At 36.7% G+C, this 24,249-nt stretch overlaps 1 protein-coding gene across 1 annotated transcript; it reads left to right on the plus strand.

Annotated features, from left to right (window-relative positions):
* The first annotated feature begins 39 nt into the window (after nt 1–39).
* LOC140231962 (vacuolar fusion protein CCZ1 homolog) lies at nt 40–23,698 on the plus strand. Its single transcript, XM_072312112.1, has 14 exons — nt 40–163; nt 1,702–1,799; nt 2,219–2,312; nt 2,859–2,981; nt 3,828–3,911; nt 4,789–4,964; nt 6,010–6,091; nt 6,715–6,773; nt 8,065–8,179; nt 8,787–8,820; nt 9,732–9,846; nt 17,890–18,036; nt 22,278–22,405; nt 23,436–23,698. Exons 1-14 carry the CDS (start codon nt 86–88, stop codon nt 23,489–23,491), a joined length of 1,389 nt encoding a protein of 462 aa, XP_072168213.1. The 5' UTR covers nt 40–85; the 3' UTR covers nt 23,492–23,698.
* Nucleotides 23,699–24,249: the final 551 nt, after the last annotated feature.

Consider the following 24,249-nt stretch of genomic DNA (forward strand, 5'->3'; position numbering starts at 1 on the left):
AATACTACGTTCTGTTTCTGTGTGAACTGTATACTGAATAGCAGAGTGCAGTGGGCAGTTGGAAACGTCTGGTCTGCACTCAGCGATGGCTTCTCAACGGAGCCTAATAACTCTGGCTAACTTCTTTATATATAATCCCAAGATAAAATGTCGAGAAGGCGAGGTAAGAGGCTGTTATTGTCGATTCTGTCGTTTTACAATCGCTCTGTTTACGAAATATTGTTGAGTGGTTCAGCTCTCCTTAGTCCCATACACTGTCACTGGTGTCTGTGTGTGTGTGTGTGTGTGTCACTGCCTTTGAAGAAATGTGTCGTCAGCGGTATTAAGGTAAACACTTAAAGATTCCGATTTAGAAACACTGCGTAACACTTTAACAGGGTTGTGTGTGCACTAACGATATAGAATTCCAGTTTCATACAAGTGAGTCGAGTGTGTGTTAAACATTGTTAGGTTACGTCAATACCAGATATTGTGTCTTTTTCTTTCTTTCTTTCTTTCTTTTCTTTTTCTTCTTCTCCTTCTTCTTCTTCTCCTCCTCCTCCTCCTCCTCCTCCTCCTCCTCCTCCTCCTTCTTCTTCTCCTTCTTCTTCTTCATCTTTTTGTTAAGCATTTTTTTTTTTATAGCAGTGGCGGACCCGACCTAAACTGCGAGCAGCGGGAATGTATAACTGTAACTTTTAAGGAGCACCCCGGCCCGGGGTCAGGGTGGATCCAGGAATTCCGGATGAAGTAAAGGGGGGTGCACGACCCCACATTTTTTCTTTTTATTTGTTTTGTTTTCACCAAAAATAAAGAGGGGGCGCGTGCCCGGTGCTCCCCCCTCTGAATCCGCCACTGACTAGTAAGTTTAGTAGAAGTCTAGTCAGTAGATCTATAAATTCTATCTAGGATGTAATGAATGTTTGATCTGCAAGAAACTGACTGCTACATAGTTAGATTTTAAACATAGAAGTGTGAAAGCTCTCTTGTAGGAAATGCAGAGAAAAGGGTAACGAAAAATAATTTTTGTTTTGCAATGAATTTAAATTTAATTGTAATTGCTGTGCTATACCACTTTTTTGTATAAGTTTTACTGGCATCACCACAATGATACTGCACAATGATACTGCACAATGATACTGCACATTAATTTGGCCTAGGTGGATAATTGCCTAGGTTTGACAGTGACCCTTGTAAGTTGTACCCTTTCAGTTCATTACTCGGTTGCAAATCATGCGGTGTAACTGGCATGATTTTAATGATTTATTGCATGTGGGTGCCAAAGCTCAATTGTTGTTATAAAAACCTCCTCATCATCATGGATACACAGCAGCAATTTCTATAGGTCTAGATTTATAATTAGTACTGGTATGACAAAAAGAGTTTCAAACCATTGCGACTGATTGAAAAATTGTCCTTCATCAATGTAGATATGAAATGCTGATTATTCAGTGTTTTGATAAATTTGTGGTGATAAAAGGCAATTTGTCAACTACATTTGTACTTGAATTAGATCTAGTTGCAATAAACTCAACTTGATGCAAGAGTTTCAAACCAATATCTACAGTGCAGTATAGACCCTATGTACTCCTGGTAGAACTTTGAATTTATCAAGTAGTACATGTAACTAAATTGTCCACAAGCAACTCTGGTTATAATTAAGATGAAAATTATGATTTGTCTATATTTATGTGAGACTTGATGTTTTTGTTTACATCTCAGGAACACAAGAAAATCATGTTCTACCAGCCGTCCAATGTTCCTCTGGATGTCCAGACGAGACATGTTGGGCTTTGTGAAGGAGTGGTCATGTTCACCGAGTAAGAAATTTGAAATGGAACTCTTTCACTCGACATGAAAAGCAGTTTTTTTCAAAAAGCATATTTCAGTGGTTGGAATGTAAGCAGCTAAGACTTTATTTGTATTAAGATTTATACTTTGGTAATGTACAATGTGAGCATAGGTTGTCAAAGAAAATTATAATATCTTAGAAACTTATCAGCAAGAAAGGGAGAGATTTCATTTAGGGGATTTTCTTAACAACAAGAATGTGTTTGTCAGACATGGAAACATTTAACATGTTTTAGGCACATTATGTGATAACCATTACTCATAAATGATAAGAAGGATGTCTGTCATATTTGCATGATCTAGTTAGCATATTTGCCATTGGAACATAATGATTCACCAGTTAAATAGGAAATATCATGTTTTGTTTTGTTTTGTTTTTTTATTTTAGAAACTTTAACCCAGACAAACCATGTCAGTCAATGCACACCCAGAAAACAAGACAGCTGTATCTCCATCCAGAGGAAGAGTTCTGGATCATCATGGTGAGTGGTCAGAGAGAGAGGCAAGGATAACGTTGGAAGTATAGACGGTGATAGTGCTATGCAGTGCAAAAATACCCGATCATACAGCCCATCAACAAGCCAATACACTGATAACAATAGTTTGAGAAATAGGCAATTGTAGTGCCAAGCTCAAAGTGGTTAAACTTAGTATTGAATGAATTGTTATGGCTCTACTCAAAAGGATGCAGGGGGCATGCATTATACAAGACTGGATAAGTCATTGCTTGGAATATTAACCCATTGAGGACGAGACCGGAGTCTTGGGCAGGTGTCTATGTGAAATGCGTGTTGTAGCAAAATTAGTCTGTCCTTAACTGCTTAATTATGTTGTTGAATGTTAATTTTTGTTGTTGTTTATTTATCTATTCATTTATTTATTTATCTTTTTTTTTTTGGGGGGGGGGGGACTACCCAAGTGTGTGGATTTTCCATTTTGGTAGTATCTTAGTCAGGATAAACAGCAAGTTGTAGAGATGTATGTTTTTGTCAATACACACTCATTCTTATTCTTTCATCCTGCCATAGACTGTCACTATCCCTTACACAGAGAAAGTCAAAGAGGGAAAGACATACCATGAGTATCATGAGGACGATGTCCAGGATTCTGTGTATCTCGCTGTCCTCAAGCATGCCTATCAACTATTCAAGGTAACGTGATGGCTTGATCTTTTCTCACTTACATCATTCTTCATACAAGGGAAACATTTAACTTCTATGCCAGAATGGTGTCTATTCTCCAAATTACAACTGCCCATATATTTGTTTATTTTGTATCAGCATATACATTGATTAAACTCTAACTTTAATAAGATATTATTGTAGCTGCTTACCAATAAGTGATATATTTCTATCAATTCCAAACCAGCTGAAAGTATGTCCTCCGTGCATACTTATCATGCAGCAATACCAAAAAGTTTGACATTCACTATCCACCAACAGTCAGTGTCAAAAAAAAGTACAGATGCATAATGAGGAATAAATTCATTGTGTGACTATGATTGTACAATACAATATTTGCGACGAATTATGAGATAACAAAATCAGAAAGTAATATTGAAACCAAATGCAAATTGTAAAGTCTAAGCTTCCAGTCTGTACTGTGAGAAAGAATCCAGTTTCAATTTTCATCAATAACATGGTGAAATGCTTTGAAGAAGTGTTCAACAAGAGACAGTCAATTTGAGAAACAAATGAGAAAAGAATCTTGTCCTTATGGAGACCCTGAGGTGAATTGGACTGGCACATAAACAGTATGAACACAGCATAGCATACAGGACCCACCCACCCACCCCCCACCACCCCCCCCCCCCCAAAAAAAAAAAAAAAAAATAAGATAGAATCAAATAAATGAATACCAGGTAAAGGAATGAATGAATGAAAGTGATAAGTATCGACAACAACAACAAAACTAAAAAGTAATTGGAAGTCATTGGTAGGAGACATTGGCCTTGATGTGTTGCTATGGTAATTTATTGTATATCTGATGTCTTACAGCTCTTCATGGGTACATTTACTGAGATCATGAATCTGCATGGAGTTGATCAACTCAAGCATAGACTCAACCATTTCTTTTCAAGGGTGAGTATGTATCTTTAGTCTCCAGGTAGGCAGCCCTTAACCTGTTGAGGACGAGTCCCAAGTATACTTAGGCAAGCGTCTATAGGAAATGCGTGTTGAAGCAAAATCAGTCCGTCCTCAATGGGTTAAGACATAATTGGAATAGCAAGATAGAGCACTTTTCAGCTGAACATGATATTAAACTTCTGTGCCAAATGTAACATACAGTACAGGTATCTGACAATTAAGTGTGTGGTCCCAAAGTTAGTAGAAAGTCCATGTAATAGCTTACAAAGCAAATTAAAGGGAGATTCAATGAGTTCTTCTCAAAGGTAGGTGTGTAGAGCATGACAAATGATAAACAAATTCCCTCTTCAGAAAGAAAAATTCACAGAAATTAGCTGGGCCTGTGAAGCTTTAATGTACCACTCAACATATCAGTGAGGTTGTTCTTATGATGAAGATCCTTTTCCCTGTGTGAACGGAGTGTAGTTGATGGCAATCTTTAGTATTCAGCTGCTCTATAGGTCTCTTAGATCATTTTGCAAGTTACTGATTTAATTGCAGTGGTATATTGGCAAATATTCAGGTTTTGAACAAATTTCAAATATCATTTGTTGCTTTGCAGCAGGGTTGACATACAGTCTGTTTTTGTTGTATTTCAGAGTGGACTGACATGGGATCTGTAGATGAATTATAGGATAAAAAGGAATATTTATAACTAAGGCTAGAAAAAACAACAACAATCAATTCAGTGAAATATTTCAGTCAATCTTTACATTCTCATTCAGTGAAATACTTCAGTTCATCTGTAGATACATTGAGAGATGTATCGTTGTGCAAGTATTTTATAATTTTTTTTTAATTATTTTTATTATTATCATTTTTTTTTCTACAGTATCTATCCAATCTACGTCTGTCTTCCTGTGATATTCTGGAAGTCCACAATGGTATCCAGTTCCTACCGTTGGATAAGAACACATACCTTAGAATCCAGTGCTTCATTAACTTGGTAGAAGCCTCTTTTAGTCAAATTAAGTATACAGCATTCCTGTACAACAACCAGCTCGTATGGTAAGTGACAGCAAGAAAATCTCTGGACTACCCTCATCACTATTTATGAATAATTCACTGTGTCTGTATTGAGTTTGTATTTTATGATAGAAAAATAGCTTTTTTGGAAATACAGTGTATTATGGTATTTATTCTGAAACAATATAAAGGGCCACTTGTGAAAACCTATGGAAACTGCAGGGAAAGAGGTACAGTATTTGTATGATTATTTGCATCACTTCTGTGAATACCTAGTTTGGGCTTTCTGAAAGAAAATTTGCCAACAAGGAAAAAACAGAAACAAAAATCAACCTTTTCAGACCATCATCTGTTAATCAAGATACCTCCAGCCAGTGGTCACTTAATTGTAATATGATCTGCACAAAGTTTGATTTTATACCCTTCAATGTTTGTTTGATTTTTTTTAGCTCTGTTGTCAAGTATGTCAGGAATATGTTCAGTTCAGGCCCTTAACCTTTAGAAGGTTGCTTTGAATAAAACATGTTACATAATCTAGCAGTCAAATGAAAATATGAAGAAGATATGACTGATTTAAAGTTAAAATGTTATGTAATATGGAGTCTTAACTACTCACTATTCAAACTAGCAAAGTGATATGATAATATGTCCTGTGCAATGCTGCTCATTGGTTTTGTGCACAAAGTGCTTTAGGTGTGAGTTTCTTCAGTTTGTCTCCCTCTACAAATTAAATTTGTTAAGATCGCAACTGCTGATCTGTAAATTAACAAACATGTCGGAAAAAAGGAACCAGTGGGACTCAAACCTGTCATCTACTGCTTGAACCTGTCATCTACCGGGCAGCGACACTACCGGTAGTTAGAACTTAGAAAATTTGCTATAAGAAAAAAACAATTGCTATAAGAAAAAAAAAATTGCTACAAGAAACATCAAAAGCATTCTGGATTGAAAAGCTTTGTGGCAGGTGAATTCAGAGTATTATTATTATAGATAGTGAAAGGACAATAGTGAGGCATGTGGATTTTATCAAACTGAAAGTATCAGAGATATGATGGAAAAAATTTTACTTTCTTGTATTTATTTGCAGGAGTGGGTTGGAACAAGATGACATGAGAGTTCTCTACAAATATCTCACTACAGGTCTCATCCCATCATCTCTAGACACAGAGGTAATTCTTACATCTATTGATTCCCAGCTTTAACACCAGAAGTCAGAATATATTTTTGTCATGTTGCATCATTATTATTTGATATAGTTATTAAGGCAGCAGCCACAGAAAAGCTGACCAGTTATTAAGTATTAAAATATACCTTAGCAGCGCTACATTATTACAGTACCATTGGTTATTGCAATGGGCAATAATCACAGACATTTCTGGGAGTAGAACTGGCAGTATTTCGTGTAGTTTATGTGTATATAAATGAGAGTTTCTTATGAAATACTCTCCAAATCTTTGTTCTGTTAATATGCAAGTTAGTGTATTATTTTTCCATTGTTTTGTTTGCTGCTAAAAGTATCAACTGTAATGTACTGAGAGAATCAGTTTTTAACCTGTAATGTAAAGAAAAAGGAGCAAGCTCACCAAAGACAAGCCTTTATCTGAATTTGTTTCTGCATCTGCTCTATAATTCAATAAGATACAAAGGGTATGGAACAGTAGAATTGGAACATGATGTGAAGCAAACTATTGAATGTAAATATTTCTAAGAAATTGTGTGTAACATTTAAAGAAATCATCCTTACAAGAATCAGTCTCATGAGTTCCACTTGACTAACTCTTTCCTGCGACAGCTGAGGGAAACGCCGAAGTCAGCATCATCACATTCTGGAGGCTCCTCTCATTATGGAAAGTAAGTCATCATATCACCAATATCTAACACTTCTGTCTTTTTAGTAAAAAGAAAAGTACCTGTAGGACTAGATCACATAGAAATTGCAAGCTGTGAAAACAGGAGAAACGAGTATTTGAAAAATTGAACAAAATTAGAGTGATAGTAACATTGTTATGATCAGTTCAGTGGCAGGGAGTCATATGAAATTGTGTCCTAAGCACACTTCTTTATTTTAGTAACCATCTAGTGGACATTGATATGATTTTTTTTTATACTACTTGTTTTTGTGGGGTTTTTAATGACATAACTCCAATTCAAAGTTTTCTTCAGTTTCTCCAGTATGTAAAGAAAACATTGAAATCTAAATTGTATTCTATATCTAAAAAGAGTTATTTCTCTACATATTCCGCAAATGCATGTTTGTTCACAAATTCTATAAATAAGTAGTATGAAAGTATCACCTTAGTCATATAACCAAGCTGGCATGTTAGAAAATATGTGCCAATAAATTCAGTCATTCACTGGCCTGTGCATATTCAAGGATTCCCCCAATCTTTTCAGAAAAGGTTCTGAATTTTTCTGTGTGTTTTTAGACTTTTGATTTTTCATCAAAATAAACATTCTCTATTGCTTCAATTCTGATTTAATCTGGGGTATTGACATGAAACTAGATCTGTTGAGAATTATTGGGATTGTGTGTAATATGTTTGTGCATTGGAAAGTAACAATGGGACTTAAAAGCCTATCATAGAGTATGGTTAGTACATAATAGTTGTATGTTTGGTTCCAGTGATTGGGGTCATACAAAGTCGTCAAGTGCTGTGAGCACTGCAAAGGAGTGGAAAGGGTCATATGAAAACCAGCTTACATTCTAAGTGTTATTATTATTGTTTGAGAATCCTTCAGTATGTTTTCTTGACAAAGAGGTGCATCAAATCATCACTTTCCTCCATCAGTTTGTTGCTGGATATCATAATGTGCAGGAGCTGGATTTGTATTGACAAAGTACACAGAATTTGTGCATAAAATTGTTCACAGAATTGTTAAATTGAATTAATTTGATGTAGTATATCCACATATTCCCATGTCCCTCCTGCATGTACTATGGAACCGTATTGTAACAATGTCAGATTTAATGTAAAGTTGCCTGATGTAATGAGGTAATTTTGCAAGTCCCATTTTGATCCTTTCATATTCTCTTGTTTTTATCCCAGATATGATAAGATTCCTGGTGTAACAAAGAAATTTCAGCCAGTTATAACAATGTTCCCTTGTAATTCATCTCTCTCTGATTTCACGTACCCGGTAGGTTTGTTGTGGGTCCCCAGAATCTCCTAGACCCTAGTGCGGCAGCCAACAAGGTTCCTGTTCTTCATATCAGCAAGGGTGACCATGTAGAAGAACTCTTTCTCATCATCTATAGGGTAAGCCTACACAAGCACATTTCTCCCTGTGTTTTGTATGTATGCTTTGTAAGATGCACCTTCTACTGTTATCCAAGTGGTATATTCAGCAGTGCCAGGTCTACATGGGAAAGTGTAGTCAGGTATATAGACATACAGACATAACATTCAGGGATAGGGTACTTGGGTATGTAGGCATATAGATTAACGGTCAGGGATAGTGTACTCAGATATATAAACATGATGTAAACATGATGCCACTCATGTGAATGATATTCTGTTGAGTAGGTATTATATGAATAATTTAAATCAGGGATGTGAGAGTTCAATTAAGTCTGATTTCAGACTTCTTTTTTCTTTGACCCACACTGACTTTTCAGGCTTTTTGCAGTTCAAATGCAGTGAAATGCTACAGTTTAAGACACTAGAAACTTTTTTTTGGGGGGGGGGGCAGTAAGTTTTAGATTTTTTCAGACCCTTTTCTGCAAGCACTCTCACACCCCTGGTCAATAGACCGATGGGCGTGAAAATATGCCTTTTGCTTCATCAATGTCAGATACATGTTTAATTTAATGGATTTGTCTGCCTGCTGTGGATTTTATGCCCTGATTTCTACTTCTCTTTACAGGCAATGAGTGCCACTATATGCCTCATGGTGGAAGGTAAGCAAAACCAGCCAGGCTTCATGAAGGTTTCAGAACGAGTTCACTTCTTATTATGACGATGCCTTGCACTTTTTCATGCCATTCTACATTGCTTCATTTACCATATGATTTTATGCTCAGTGAAATGGTAAAAAGAGAGGTGGGGGAGATCTGTATGATGGGGGGGGGGGAGGGGGGGTAGAGAGCTTCAGTGGCAGAATAGGGTCAAATAGACATTGTTGTAAATGAAACAAAAACAAAAACAGGTAGAGACCACCTGAAAAGTGAGGCCTGCATCATATATTGATGTAACCATAGTTGGGGATTTTCTTGTGATGTTGCTACCTGTATGCTTCCTAGTCTTATTCTTTACAAGCTTTTTCTTTCTTTTGTTTCGTGTCCTATCCTTTGTAGCAAACTATTACTGTACAAACCCTGTACTATGTTTTGATGTGCAAAGTTTGTGTTTTTGACAAAGGAACAGCAGCATCGCTAGAGTGTGCTAACTTGCTTGATAATGAAAGTGTCTTTGTTTTAAACCAGGAAGATAGCCCGTCTTGCAGTTATCACAGTGATAAAATGTATAGCAGGTGTGTTTGTCATACCAATTAAGATACCATCTTCAGCATTCAGTACTGTATTTTTGTGAGATTTAATCTGTTATAACTTTATTCTGTTTTACTCATTTTTGTGAAATTTACTCTGTCGTAACTTTATTCTGCTTTATTTATTTTTAGAGATTTAATCTGTTGCAATTTTATTCTGCTTTATTTGTTAAAGTGAGGTACAATTTGTATATGCAAGTACTGTTTCATGTCATGGATGAAAAGTACACCTGTAATTCAATTTAGTTAGTCCATGTTATGAGTGAGTTTGAGTTTGTATGGCACTCTTTGTAATGGCACTCTGTAAAATGTTTGACCATCCAGGTACCCAGCTGCCAAGTTTAGAATGGTACAAAAACATAGATAGCTTCCTTGGACCACAGCTGAGCACTCTAGCTTCGGACATTGCTGACCAGTACGCTACCAGGAAGTCATCAAGGTGAGGTGTGGGTCAAATGTCAAACCTTTTAAGTGGACAGTGACCGTATTTTAACAAGTTTAGACAAGTTTCTGTTCATAAAATTATTCTATGATAGGAAATGTTGCTGTTATTATTGAAAGGTTGTGGTTATAGTGACATTTGCGTGCAGTGATAGCATATTGAAGCATACTAAAAGCATGTGATGTAAAATATCAGACATCCATGTTTCATCTGTTGGTGGAGAGAGAGAGGAGAAGTTGATTATACCCGTAGAATTTGAATAATAATGACAATGATTAACCCGTTTAGGACGTGTCCCGAGTATACTCGGGCTGACGTTTTCCAGGCTGTGGACTGGTCCCGAGTATACTCGGGCTGAGAGAGTGAAATGAACACGCATTTTTAAACTTAGAATTTCACCAACAATACGATGCCTATGTTGAAAATGATTTATATTTTGTAGGACTACATACATCAAAGTTGCCATCTGTGAACATTTTGTGATGATTGGTCATATCTTATGTCTATAAACAAGCAAAATATTGACAAACAAGAGTGCAATTTTCACGACATTCAGACCTTCGCAACGGTCGGGAAACTGACCAATGACGAGCAACCAGCCGCACGCTCTGGCGATCTCATTTGCATCGGTATGCAAATTGTCACACTCAAGTGAAAAGCGTGCGTGCGGCGGTCAAGACCGTTGCGTGCACGCACCTACCTTATTAGCACACATTTACATGATAAAGTATAGCATACTACTTCGTGTTATATCAGGAATCCAATGTCGTACTTACGGATCTTCTATGAAAGCCATCTCGGCATGACAACTTACCATTATTGGCATGAAATGTTGGCCGCCTTCTTCCGCTGCCGAGTCCTGGGATTTACCAAAACTCGGCGAATTGAATAAATTTAAAAGTAAATCTTTTGCGTGTCCCTGCATGCATGTGATGTGTGTGAATGTTTTTGTGTCTGTTTGTTATCATGACAGCGATGTTACTTGTAGTTGTTTGAAGAGTTTTACCATCATGAATAATATTCTGATTATGTTATGAAATCGTTAAAAAAAAGAAACCACTTGGCCAAGAACAAACCGAGTAGGGGATGTACTGCATACAAACAACGCAGTCGATTGCGCTACTTCATCGAAGTCGTAAATTCATATAAATTGAATAGACCAGGTGGCCAGAGTATCAGGCTACACAATTTGTACCTCCTTGAATAGACAAGATGTTGATACAAAAACATTCCTAAGACGCACTCGTAGACGCCATCTGAAAAGTCGGGGATTATGAGCATAATAGAGAAGTTCAAAGGCCGATTACAGACAGTCTCTTTTTTCTGCACCGGTCCATAGAATGCATTATAGTGATGTGCTTCGTATGTATTACGTAACCACTTTTACGGACCCCAATGATTTTATGGTTGTTGGGAAGCGAATGTGCAAGTTCTCATGTGGTTGTAACCAACATATATGTATAGAATTTAAACTTCGACAACGAAATACGCTGCAATAAAGCGAGTAAACAAGACACATGGCATTTTTTTTCTCTCATACGCTTAGCATTCGCCAAAAAATTGTAGCTATAATTATGATGTTCGGTATTTGATGTTTGCAGCATTTCAAAGAAGCAGTCAAAATAAAATAATATCCCATATTTCGATGATACCGACGATGGTGATGTCGACTGTTTAGTCTTTTTTGTTCTAGTTCTGTATGAATTCCTCATAATATGTTAATATTCGGCTATAGTCGCTCTGTCAATTACTTATACATTTAGAAGTCTGAGGTGTTTTAAGTCCACTTCTTTCGTAAGTTCACGAGTCATTTTTTTTTTCGATCATTGAGTTCAATCCATTTATAATCAGTCAAATATGACAACTTATACCGAAAAAGAACCCCGATTTTTCTTTTTTTTTTCTTTGTAGAAAGCGCTCCAAATTTGCGAAGTGGTTATTAAATTTTGCGAGAGACGGAGATGTGATAACCACATCGCTTCAATTGAACACTTTGTCTAGGAGCAAGGTATTTCGGGCAATAAAAACATGAAATTAATGTTCTTGTCTTTTCTCATGTTTATCGATGTAATCAATTTTTTTTTTCATGTTGCTATTGAAGTAATTTATGCACTTATCGTGCCTGTGTATTTTTTTTTATGTCTACGTATATCTCTGCATTTAGGTATGCCTACATTCATTCATTCCATTAGACTTCGTGAAATTGCATTGAAGCATTTTCATATTCATAAACGATTGCAGCAAATGCTCGTTTCCTTTATACATTATGCTTTTTGAATGAGATTGTTAGTACTTCAGTTTTGTTTTTGTCTTTTATCGGGGGATGACTGGTATACACAATAAAAAAAAAAATATTGATTTACACTCATGACATAAGAGAAGATCATTTCAGCAAAATTAGCCGTCTGTTATGAGATATCAAAGAATGCCGGGAGAAATGTCGTTTATTTCAACAAAAATATCGTATTTTCCTTATTTTCTGAAGTGATGTAATAATTGTAGGTCTTCAAGCCTGTGTGGCTTGTGCTTGCCATACTTCCATGATCATGTCGGCTTCTTCTACAGCTGCCGGATGGCCAACCTTTTTTTGTTGCTAAATTGAATGAATTTCTCCGTCGAACTCGGGAATGCTCACCTGCGACCCTGTTTGAAAAGACGCTCTCTCATATTGAGACGAATTTGAATTCTCAATGGACTTTCTAATTTAAATTGTGTTAAGGCTACGTAATTTGAAGTGATAGGATATAGTGAAAGGAAACTGAGATTGAATGAACATCTTCATTGCGCGATCTTTTTTTTAGGCGATTTTGAATTACCTAACTGTGAAATTAGAAGACAAACGTACACACACACACACACACACACACAAATGACTGCAAAATCTTTGCATAATGTTGAACCATTTTGAACACTCGAATATGCCGTTTTGCTCTTCCTTTATAATACATTTGCCTCGATTAGTGCTGCTTCGATTTATCTCATTGCATCTCATTATTTTCCTTTCCAGCTATCCACTTCTTCATTCCCATCATCTACAATTAATCGTTTAGATTGAATATCCCCATTGATGGTGGCGATCACCTTTCCAAGATACTTTGCCCGTATTATTATATATAATCTCATAAGATATCACCATAACACAGATTATAGGCAAACCTAGCCGTGTGTAATATTTCATTTCGTTTGCAAAAGTGTGTTCAGATTACCGTCCATGGAACTAAATTTAGAAGACCAGCCTATTTTTTTATCTCTTTATCTCTCAATCTTTCTTCTTATTTCGCATAGACACCGATGTTTCGTTTGCAGACCGGAAGAGCTCATAAATGCTCCATCAACTGACTTGAATAGGTGTTATATATATATATATATATATATATATATATATATATATATATATATATATATATATATAACAATAATCTATCCCGTTTGCTGATGATTATCATATCACTGTGTGACATTTAATTTCAAGTGATGTGCAGTGAACAATACCTTCCCGCCATTACGGTAGAGTTGTAAGGGAATCATGATTGCACATTAAATTTGCAACATACAACCCGACAGTAAACTTACAAATGCGCTCGTTGATCTCCTTTATTCATCTCATGGAAACCTAAGTCATATAATTATTGTCGAAATCTGGAGGCAGTCATGATGGATAATTTCACAAAGCAAACGTCTTTATACAAAAATGCATGGAGTTCGCAGGTTTAGTCACCATTAGCTGTCAAAGATTGCAAGAAAGATGCAACGATTTATCTGATTATTGAACATTCCATCAGGCTCTTGTCAACATTATGAAAATTGTTGAAACAAAACCAAGAAACAAACTCAAATGGAAGATTGGTTTGAGAAACTCAATTTCGATGTTGCTTGAAGCTTTTTTTCTCTCTCTCTCATACTTATGAATGACAGCGTGATTATGTTATAAGATCGTTCAAAAAATCTACTCGGCCAACGAACCAAATAGAGGATATACTGTATAATAGTCATCATTTTCATACAATGCAAGAGCCGATATTGCCACTATGGGGTCTTACAATTATATTCATCATGGTGAAACACAGCGTAACACGTGCGCGTGTTATAGGCAAGAACACTTTGAATAGACCAGGTGGCCAGAGTATCAGGTTACATTGTACCTCCTTGAATAGACAGGATGTTGATACAAAAACATTCCTAAGACGCACTCGTAGACGCCATCTGAAAAGTCGGGGATTATGAGCATAATAGAGAAGTTCAAAGGCCGATTACAGACAGTCTCTTTATTCTGCACCAGTCCATAGAATGCATTATAGTGATGTGCTTCGTATGTATTACGTAACCGCTTTTACGGACCCCAATGATTTTATGATTGCTGAAAATCCAGTGTGCAAGTTCTCATGTACTTGTTACGAACATGTATTACAGAATTTAAACTTCGACAATGACATACGCTGCAATAAAGCGAGAAACAAGACATACGACAGAAGTTGTCTTTTTCTCTCTCTCTCTCTCATACGCTTAGAATTCACAAATAAAGATTATGATGTTCAGTATTTGATGTTTGCAGCATTTCAAAGAGGCAGTCAAAATAAAATTACATCCCATATTACGACGATACCGACAATGGTGATGTTGACTGTTTAGTCTTTTTTGGTTCTATTTTTGTATGAATTCTTCATAATATGCTAATTTTCGGCTATAGTCGCTCTGTCAATTATTCATACGTTTAGAAGTCTGGGTTTTTCAGTCCATCTCTTTCGGAAGTTCACAAGTCAAATGATTTCGCGATCATTGAGTTATAATGGTTTTAGCAACACACTACCGTTTTGTAGCTCAATTGATTTATAATCAGTAGAATATGGTAACTCATGCCTAAAAAAAATAAACTTTTTTATGTAAATTTGTAGAAAGCACTCCAAATTTGCGAAGTGATGATTCAGTTTTGCGAGAGACGGAGATGTGATAACCCGTCGCTTCAATTGAACACTCTACTTTGTTTAGGAGCAAGGATTTTCGAGCACTAAAAGCATGAAATGTTCTTGTCCATCTCATATATTGATGTGATCAAATGTTTTCATGCTGCTATTGAAGTGGTTTATGCACTTATCGTGGCTGCGTATTTTTTATAATAATTGTACTATACATCTCTGTATTTACGTAGACCTACTTGTATTCATTCCTTTAGACTTCGTGAAATCGCATTGAAGCATTTTCATATTCATAAACGATTGCAGCAAATGCTCGTTTCCTTTATACATTATGCTTATTGAATGAGAATAGTACTTCATTTTCTGTCTTTTACCGGGCGATGACTGGTATACACAATAAAACAAAATAATATTGATTTACACTCATGACATAAGAGAAGATCATTTCAGCAAAATTAACCGTCTGTTATGAGAGATCGAAGAATGTCCGGAGAAATGTCGTTTATTTCAACAAACATATCATCTTTTCGTTATTTTCTGAAGTGATGTAATGATTTTAGACCTTCAAGCTTGTGTGATATGTGCTCGCCGTTCTCCCATGGTCATGTCGTCTTCTTCTATCAGCTGGCGGGTGGTCAACCTTTTTGTTTCTAATATGAATGAACTTCTCCGACGAACTCGGAAATGCTCACCTGCGACCCTGTCTGAAAAGATACTCTCTCACATTGATGCGAATCTGAATTCTCGATGGGAATTCTAATTTGAATTGTGCTAATGCTACATTTTTTGAAGTGATAGGACATAGTGAAAGGCAAACGAGGTTGAATGAACATTACATCTCATCACTTTCCTTTCTAGCTATCCCCTTCTTCATTCCCATATACAAACGTGTAGATTGAATATTATCATTGATGGTGATGATCGCTTCTCCAAGATACTCTGCCCATAAAATTTATATATGTATATATATATATATATTATATAAAACGTAGAAAGATATTACCAAAACACAGGTTGTAGGCAAACCTCATCTTGTATAATTTTACATTACGTTTGAAAAATCTTTTCAGATTATCTACCGTCAATCAAACAAAATTTAGATGACCAGCCTATTTTTCTCTCCTTTTTCTCTTCTCATCGTATAGACTCCCTGTTTCATCTAAAGAGCTCATACATGTTCTGTCAACTGGCTTAAACAGGACCGGTGTTTTATTCTTAGTTTTTTTTTTTCTATGTAAGAAATAACGATACTCATTTAGGTTGGTGATTACTTTTTATAATAATTGAATATATGTCTTGTATCACTGTGTGAAATCTCATTTCACTTGATACATAGTGAATAATCATTATCTTCCCGACATTACGTCAAAGTTGTAAAGGAATTGTAAGATCGCACAGAAAAATAGCAGCATCAAACCCCGATAATAAACTCACAAATCCACTCGGTGATATCTTGTATGCATCCAATGAAAACCTATTATAAGTCGCATGATCGAAATTTGTAGGTAGTCACGATTGATAATTTCAGGAAGCAAACTTCTTTATACAGACTTCTTCAGGGGATGGCAGGTATCGCGCAAGGTGGATTATGCATTTTTATTCGTCTCAAAGAAAGTTAGAAAGATGCAAAGATTTGTTTGAATATTGAACATATTCCAGGCTCTTGTCAATTTTATGGGAATTACTGAAACAGAACCAAGAAATAAACTCAAGTGGACGTTATTCTATTACGAAATTCGACTTTGATAAATCAGTATCACCAATTCTACTTGTAACATTACATCGTTGATGGTTTGCCTAGTGTTGAAATAAAGCCACGTGCTTCTGTTACAGACACGCGAGCTTTGTATTTGGATACAAGTAGCGGGAACAAACAAGGTGTAACAGATTTTCAAATGTTGTATACAATGAATAAACTTCCTTCTGTTTCCAAAATTCATTGACTAGCTATGGTAAGGAATTTTGTGAACAACAGGAAGTCAAGAGTGGGTTCGTGTGCCTTTGATATCGCCACAATACGAGATTTACTTGGCGTGTCTTACAGTCGTGTAAATGGAAATACGCAAGCCTGTACACAATCCTCCGATCGATCGCTTTTCATTCAAAGACTTTGAAGGCTTGTGATCAACGGATTACAGTTTCCATAAAAGATTGCCTCCATGAATCAGTAAATTCAAGACAATTATGTAGTAGAAATTTGCGACACCCTCGACATAGCCTGGTGCCCAATAATAAAAGACGCTATTCATTTGAGTTGACGAGGGAACGTAAATTGACGATCGTACAGTACGTGAAGTTCAAACCGCGCCCGCGAACCCAGATAGCGAAGGGAAGCGACATTATTATTCATGAGCGGTCGTTATTCATCCAATCAGAAAGCGGATTCCTACACCGCATACACGGCAATTTGATGATTGGGTAAAGCGGGACCGTAAGTCACACCCCCTTAGTAACCCTCGGTCCGGGCTCGATTTTGGAAAACCTGTCCGTCTGTGGGGGTGTTCGCTCGCCAAAGCAAACCGTCCTAAACGGGTTAATGAGACTCAGCAATGATTATATCACTAACACATATATTTTTGTCCCTTTTAATATGCACTCAAGACAAGGACATGCTATGGAATATACAATTGCAACAATGGCTGAGTTTCATGTTTGCTTAAACTTTAAATACATGCATTTTCAAGGCAGAAGTGAATTTATTGTTATTGGTATTAAATTTATCTTTGATTCTGAGGTAGATTGTTCCAAAAAGGCAGAGGCATTATATTATGCAAATGTTCATTCTCCATAAGGATTTGGTTCTTCATTTCAGAACAACAAATAGTACTTTGATTTTTTAACTGAGATTCCTTTCTGTTTAGATTTGAAGTAGTTCTCTCAAATAGTGTGAAGCAAGCAAATAAAGATATGGTACTGGTATATAAGACTACAAAATGAGAACAAAGTGACTAGATTTATGGCAAGAGTGAGAAATAGAATGTGAAAGAAAGCACTGAAATAGGGAAATGTGTAGCTATGTTTCCCCCATAGGAAGATAGCCAGAAGTTCTCTACACTAAAAAATGCCTTGAGTGTGATTCATTGATTTCTTCTTCCTTCTGTCACTTGGTATCTCTTCCTATTTCCAGTTCGTCAAGTCATGAATTCAAGTTTGTCTACTTCAACCAAATGAACCTTGCCCAGAAGACAACTGTGCACGACAGAAAGACAATGGCAGCCAACATCAATCCAGAAACATTGCGACTTATTGCCGACATCAATGCCGACTTTGAAAAGTATGTAGTGCCACATAAACTCATGCTGTTTCTATCAGATTGAAATTCATTTGTGCTCTAAGGCCACTGCACACTATTATACGACTTTCGGTCACATGACTTACCAACTTTGGATCTGAAATTAAAAAAGTGTATTTATTCATAGGCTATTGTGATTTATTTCGGATCCAAAGTCAGTCAGTCGTGTGACCGAGAGTTGTATAGTGTGCGGTGGCCGATAGATACACTATATTATTATTTCTTTACTCTCAGAGTGGTGTTATTTACCAGTGTATGTTGAAGTAATCTGGTAATGGGGACGGCCTAATGATGACAGATGAGCATAATGATGACATTTATACTAGCAACAGTTTGAATAACAAAAGTAGTAGTGATGTTCCTTAGTATTAGCAATTAAAGCAGATACGTGCTAATAAATTTTAATAGTACAAGAAGATGTACATGTTTCCCTTACTAGCATTGTCCAGTACAATGAGATGGTCAAAATTGGGGATGCTTGTACACATTACATACACACAAACATGCGCAAACATCTCACTTTGTCACACACAAAAAGGAGATGTGATACTCTTAACAAATTGGACGCGAGTTCCGGGTCTGTAGCAAGCAATGTACAGTGGACTCTCTATGCACATATAGGAGAGAATCTGTGTTTCTTTGGCTATGATTAGCCAACATTTTTGGTCCCATACAGATGGTAGGAATCCATAGAAAGCTTGTCACTGAAGATGAATAGAACATTTTCTCTCCTCCCCTTATCTCTCTCCACTGTAAAAAGGTGTTATTTTTGCGTACAGATATTTTCGCAAATGAGGTCACAGACATTTTCGCGAGATGTTGCTTTCGCGATTTTACACCATGGCTATCGTAAGTGCACTAATGCCTGTCTGTTCATGATGTTTTCGCATGCTGTTGAATTTATGGCCCAGCAGTGATACATGAAATTCGGGAAATAAAACCCTACTTACACTCGCATGCCCACAAATGAACTGAATACAGTGTATACTAAGTAATAGGGCAGTTTCACTTTGAGTTTACAAATACACATGATAACAAAAAGGTTTCAAATAATATTTCCTTGATAGAAATAAATGATGACAAGATGACTCTCACCTGCAAAAAAGGCTAAATGTGTCACGATCATCTGTAGTCTTATACATCATTACAGTGAGAAAATTCTCACCAAAACAGTGTCTTATTATAACAGGATTTGCCTGTAGTTACAGCAGTAGTAGTAGTAGCATTAGTAGTATACTAAAAGTGGTAGTAGTAGTAGTAGTAGTAGTAGTAGGTAGTAGTAGTAGTAGTAGTAGTAGTAGCAGCAGCAGCAGCAGCAGCAGCGGCAGTAGCAGTGACAGTAAGTAGTAGAAGGAGCAGCAGAAGCAGTAATAGAATTAATAGTAGCCAATGGCATATTTTTTATGCCTCCGCCCGAAAGGTGCGGGAGGCATTATGTTTTCGGGTTGTCCATCCGTACATTCGCATGCCCATACATCCGTATGTCCGTCCGCATTTGTTTGAACGATAACTTGAGTAATATTGAGTGGAATTTTACCAAACTTGGTCCAGGTGTAAAGTATGATGGGGCAATTACTTAATTAGATTTTGGGTGAAATCGGCTGAGGTCAAAGGTCAAGGTCAAATCATGAAATTGTACTCGTTTAGGCGATAACTCAAGACTGGATGAAGCGAATTTCACCAAACTTTGTCCAATTATGACATATGATGGTGCGATTACTTGATTAGTTTTTTAGTGAAATCGGTCAGAGGTCAAAGGTCAAAAGTCAAGGTCAAATCCTAAAATTTATCTGTTTATGCAATAATTCAAGACTGGATGAAGCAAATTTCACCAAACTTGGTCCAAGGACGACATTTTATGGGTCAATTAATTGATTAATTTTTGAATGAAATCGGCATGAGTTCAAGGTCAAAGGTTAAGGTCAAAAGGTCAAGGTCAAATGCTCAACATTTCACTATTTTCCCCATATCTATGCAAATCCTGAAGGTATTTTCATAAAACTTAGTGTATACATGTACTACCAAATAAAGATTCTCCAGAGAGAGTTTCAGGTCATGAGGTCAAAGGTCCAAAGGTCAGTGGTCAGGTGAAAACGTTAAAATTTCACTTTTTTCTCCATATCTCGCAAATGGTTCAAGCTAGGTATCTTCGTGGAACGTGGTACGTATGATGCATTACACGTTACCCCCGGGTACCACGTTGTGTAGCGCCACCTCACGTCCACTTGAGGACAGCTGCAGAGAAATGCATGCACTGTGTGTGCGTGTACATAGCATACTTGCCAACTAGTAAGATTTTATCAGATTCAGTAAGATATTTTACATTAAAAATAGCAAAATCAGATTTTCTGTCAGAGAAATCAGATTTTTGAAAAATATTTAGATATACCTTTCATGTGTATTTTCTGAAGATTTGACCGAAAGTAAGATTTTTAACTTCAGTTTGCATATAAAATAAGATTTTTGCAATCCACAAGTAAGATATTTCATCTTGAAATGTTGGCAAGTATTACATAGTCATTCCCGTGCCACTGCATGTTATACTATGCATGCATGCTACGCTGTGCTAGCAATAGCGTGTGCTTCAGTGCCGTGCTTGTGGCTGGCGCGCGCTAGCTCCAGCACTAAATAATTTTCCACTTTTTGGCACCCAGGGTACAACCTTAAAAAAAAAAAATAATAATGATAATTCAACAAAATAGCTGATTTTTATTTGGTACCCCGGAATACCATTTATGTCATCATATACATGTGCTGACTGGCAGGGATTATCGAGGGAATTTAGGGGTCATGGGTCAAAGGTCAAGGTCAACTCCTCAAAATTTCACTATTTCCCTAGGAGAACCATGCATTATGGCGGAGGCATACCAGTTGCCATAGCGACATTTCTAGTTTCTTCATTGTATTATTGGTACCAGTAGAAGTAGTAATGCTTGTAGCAGTAGTATTTGGGATGGTATCATGGTTATCACAGATTTCTCAATGTCACCTTCTATTGTTTCTTGTCATATTTGTAAGCTCATTAGCATATGAAATGGAAACATACATTCGGGAAGTTTTGTTGATCAAGTTTATACAGTTGTACATAATGACCACATTGCATGCCACATGTCTCTAGACGAATAAACAGACCTTGAATTCTGCATAATTCCAAGTACAATGATGTTGACAAAGTAAGTTAATGCAGATTATTCCACCAACCACATCCTGGTCATCTGGATGTTGTATGGTGGCCTCTAAGAGCAATCAGGAAATCAAAGCCTTCTCATTTCCTCTCCGCTGAATCACACTTTGATCAAAGCAGCATGCCATTGTTATGCTAGGAAATGATGAGTGGGTTATTTGAAAAAGGAGGAAATCAGTGAAACAAAAACAGAAAAATCTTTGAATGTATGACTGTGAATAATTATGGACAATTCGTGTATAGTAGAATCCATACTTTGGGTATGTGTGATTTACTACTTTTGTATTTGGTCATTTGTAAAGGAAAATACTGTAAAACGAGGAATGTTCGTATGCATTTTGATTTCACAAATTTTGCGAGCGGCAACATTCGCCAAATTAAAATGCATGCAAAAGTTCTTGCCTACACAATATGCATTGGATGCCAGTAGCAAGTGGTGAAAATTCATGCTGCGAGAAAGACCATAGGCTCCAATTCGCGAAATTTTCATGCCGCGAATATATCGTGTTTTACAATACTGTGCACTTAATACTTGATTTGTTTGAATATAAAATGTCCTCTCTGTTCCCGTTACTTGAATCCAAAAATCCAAAATGAAATTCAGTGCATTTTTAATTTCATTTAAAGACGTAATTAGACGAAGTATGAAGTACTGAAAGAGCAGATGGACCTGATACTCTGTGTACAAAGATCTGGAAATGATACTGTATAAGCTGTTATTTTTGCAAGGGTTTAATTTTAGTGAAACAGAGTTGGATCACAAATTCAACAATATGAGAAAATGTCTTGATGCACTTGAGTGATAGTGCATTTACATTAGCGTCGGCATCAATTCACGAAAACAACGTCTCGCAAAAATATCTATGACCATTCGCAAAAATATCTGAACGTGAAAATTACAGTGTATACAGTAAATTTTACATCGGGATCATCTCAGCACCTGTATGTAGGTCAGCTTTCTACACTTGGCCGAAATCTTTCTCTGAGCCAAAGTTTATTGCTTTTGGCATTTTATAAATTGTCATTATCTATTTTCTAGGTCAGATGATGCAGGAGAAACATTAATGAGAACAATGTCTGACTACTGGGTCGTGGGCAAGAAGTCTGACCAAAGGGAATTTTATGTGGTCATCAACCAACGAAACTCCAATCTTATAGAAATCAATGGTAAGTACAAGTGTATGTTTGATGGAAGTATTATTAACCTGTTGAGGACGGGCTGATTTTGCTACAACAAGCATTTCCCGTAGACACTCGCCCGAGTATACTTATGACTCGTCCTCAACGGATTAACATAAAAAGTCACAGGCTTACATTTGTTGTTGTTGTTGTTGTTGTTGTTGTTGTTGCTGCTGTTGTTGTTGTTGTTGTTGTTGTTGTTGTTGTTGTTGTTGTTGTTGTTGTTGTTGTTGTTGTTGTTGTTGTTGTTGTTGTTGTTGTTGTTGTTGTTGTTGTTGTTGTTGTTGTTGTTGTGAATCAGAGCTTTTCCCTGATGTGTTTTCTATGCCTATTGACACCAGTGATCTAAAACCTACTGTCATGAAAAGAAATCACATAATCAAAGCGATCTCTTGTATTACACTAGCACTCGCAAGACATTTTTTACACCTGAGAAGGATTCTTTCAAACCAAGAAGACATCCAAACAGGAGAGAATTAATCAAATGCAGTGAATTATGAGGCAGCTTGGCAAGTAAGAGCAAGATTCATGGGTATATTAAGGGCAAAAGACCTTACATGTAAATTAACCCATTGAGGACAAGTCGTGAATATACTCAGGCAAGTGTCAATGGGAAATGCTTGTTGTAGCAAAATTAGTCAGTCCTCAGTGGGTTAATAAATACTTGATTGGTGTAGTATGCCCCCTTGGTCATGGTCAGGTTATAGCTGAAGAGTTTTGAGGAAAAAGAAATGCTGACTGAGAACAAATATGAAAACATACAATGTAGATATGCAGTGTTAGAATTCTTGTAATCTTCCAGGATAGATTTTGTAAGCCAAGATCCTGAAAGGAAGAGCTTTATGTTTATGGTCCTTTTGAATGTGTACACTTCTCAGTGAAATTATGAATGTGAGTAGGACCAAAGGTAGGCATAAGATTCCCTTCTAGTGCCTGATGTATGAAATTGATTAAAATCCTGCTTCTTCACACACTCACTCACACACACACACACACACACTTTTCCACCCAATTCCAGAGGAAGTGAAGAGGCTATGTGCCAGCCATTTCTCAAACATCTTCTTCCTGGACTGAATCTAATGGTGTGGTAATTGACCTATGACCTGGATGTGACCCTGCAAGGTCAAATGGAGAACTCCTGTATTGGCAAGTGCAATAAGGTCATGGAGGATGGACCTTTGACAGCATAATTATGGAGATGGCTGGGATGCGTGCAGCCAGACATTCACATTGGGTGTCGCAGCTATATCTTGTTTAATCGCATATGAGTCATCAGATGAACGGGAGAGAGACAACAGTGTATTTCAGCAACTCCTGTACAACATGGCTAAACAGACCTGGATGTTACACTACATCAAATTTACCGATTTATCAAAACCGGTGACTGTTTTGCTATATTTATATGTTTTTTTTGTCAATAGCTCTGCATTCATAATTCTCTTTTTTTTTTCTCTCTGAGAGAGATTTATATTTTGCATATGACTTGTTATAGCGTGGCCCTAAATTCAAACATGTGCATTGTTGATAATGTTTGTAAGTAAGATACATATTAACATGTGACCCACTACAACAAAAGGATCCGAAAGTCGAGGAAGGTCAATTTTCTGAAAATGACATGACATTACTCCCTTACCCTTCCGCTGTAATTTCATGTATAACACAACTCATAAAAGTACTCATTTGTGGAGATATTGATGATTTTATAAGACCATGTCGAGTGGCATAGGAAATCAGCATTTTAAGAAACCACCTTCTAAGTTTTCTTTCCCACGCAATTGTGATCACAGGAAGGTAAGACAGTTTTGACCTCTTGACAATAGAAGGTCTGCTCA

Source organism: Diadema setosum, chromosome 8, assembly GCF_964275005.1.
Source record: "Diadema setosum chromosome 8, eeDiaSeto1, whole genome shotgun sequence".
Lineage (NCBI taxonomy): Eukaryota > Metazoa > Echinodermata > Echinoidea > Diadematoida > Diadematidae > Diadema > Diadema setosum.

Coding starts and splice junctions, on each gene's coding strand:
- LOC140231962 (XM_072312112.1), top strand. CDS start 86: ATGGCTTCTCAACGGAGCCTAATAACTCTGGCTAACTTCTTTATATAT. Junction 6,092..6,714: donor CATCATCTCTAGACACAGAG/GTAATTCTTACA, acceptor TTCCTGCGACAG/CTGAGGGAAACGCCGAAGTC. Junction 6,774..8,064: donor GGCTCCTCTCATTATGGAAA/GTAAGTCATCAT, acceptor CGTACCCGGTAG/GTTTGTTGTGGGTCCCCAGA.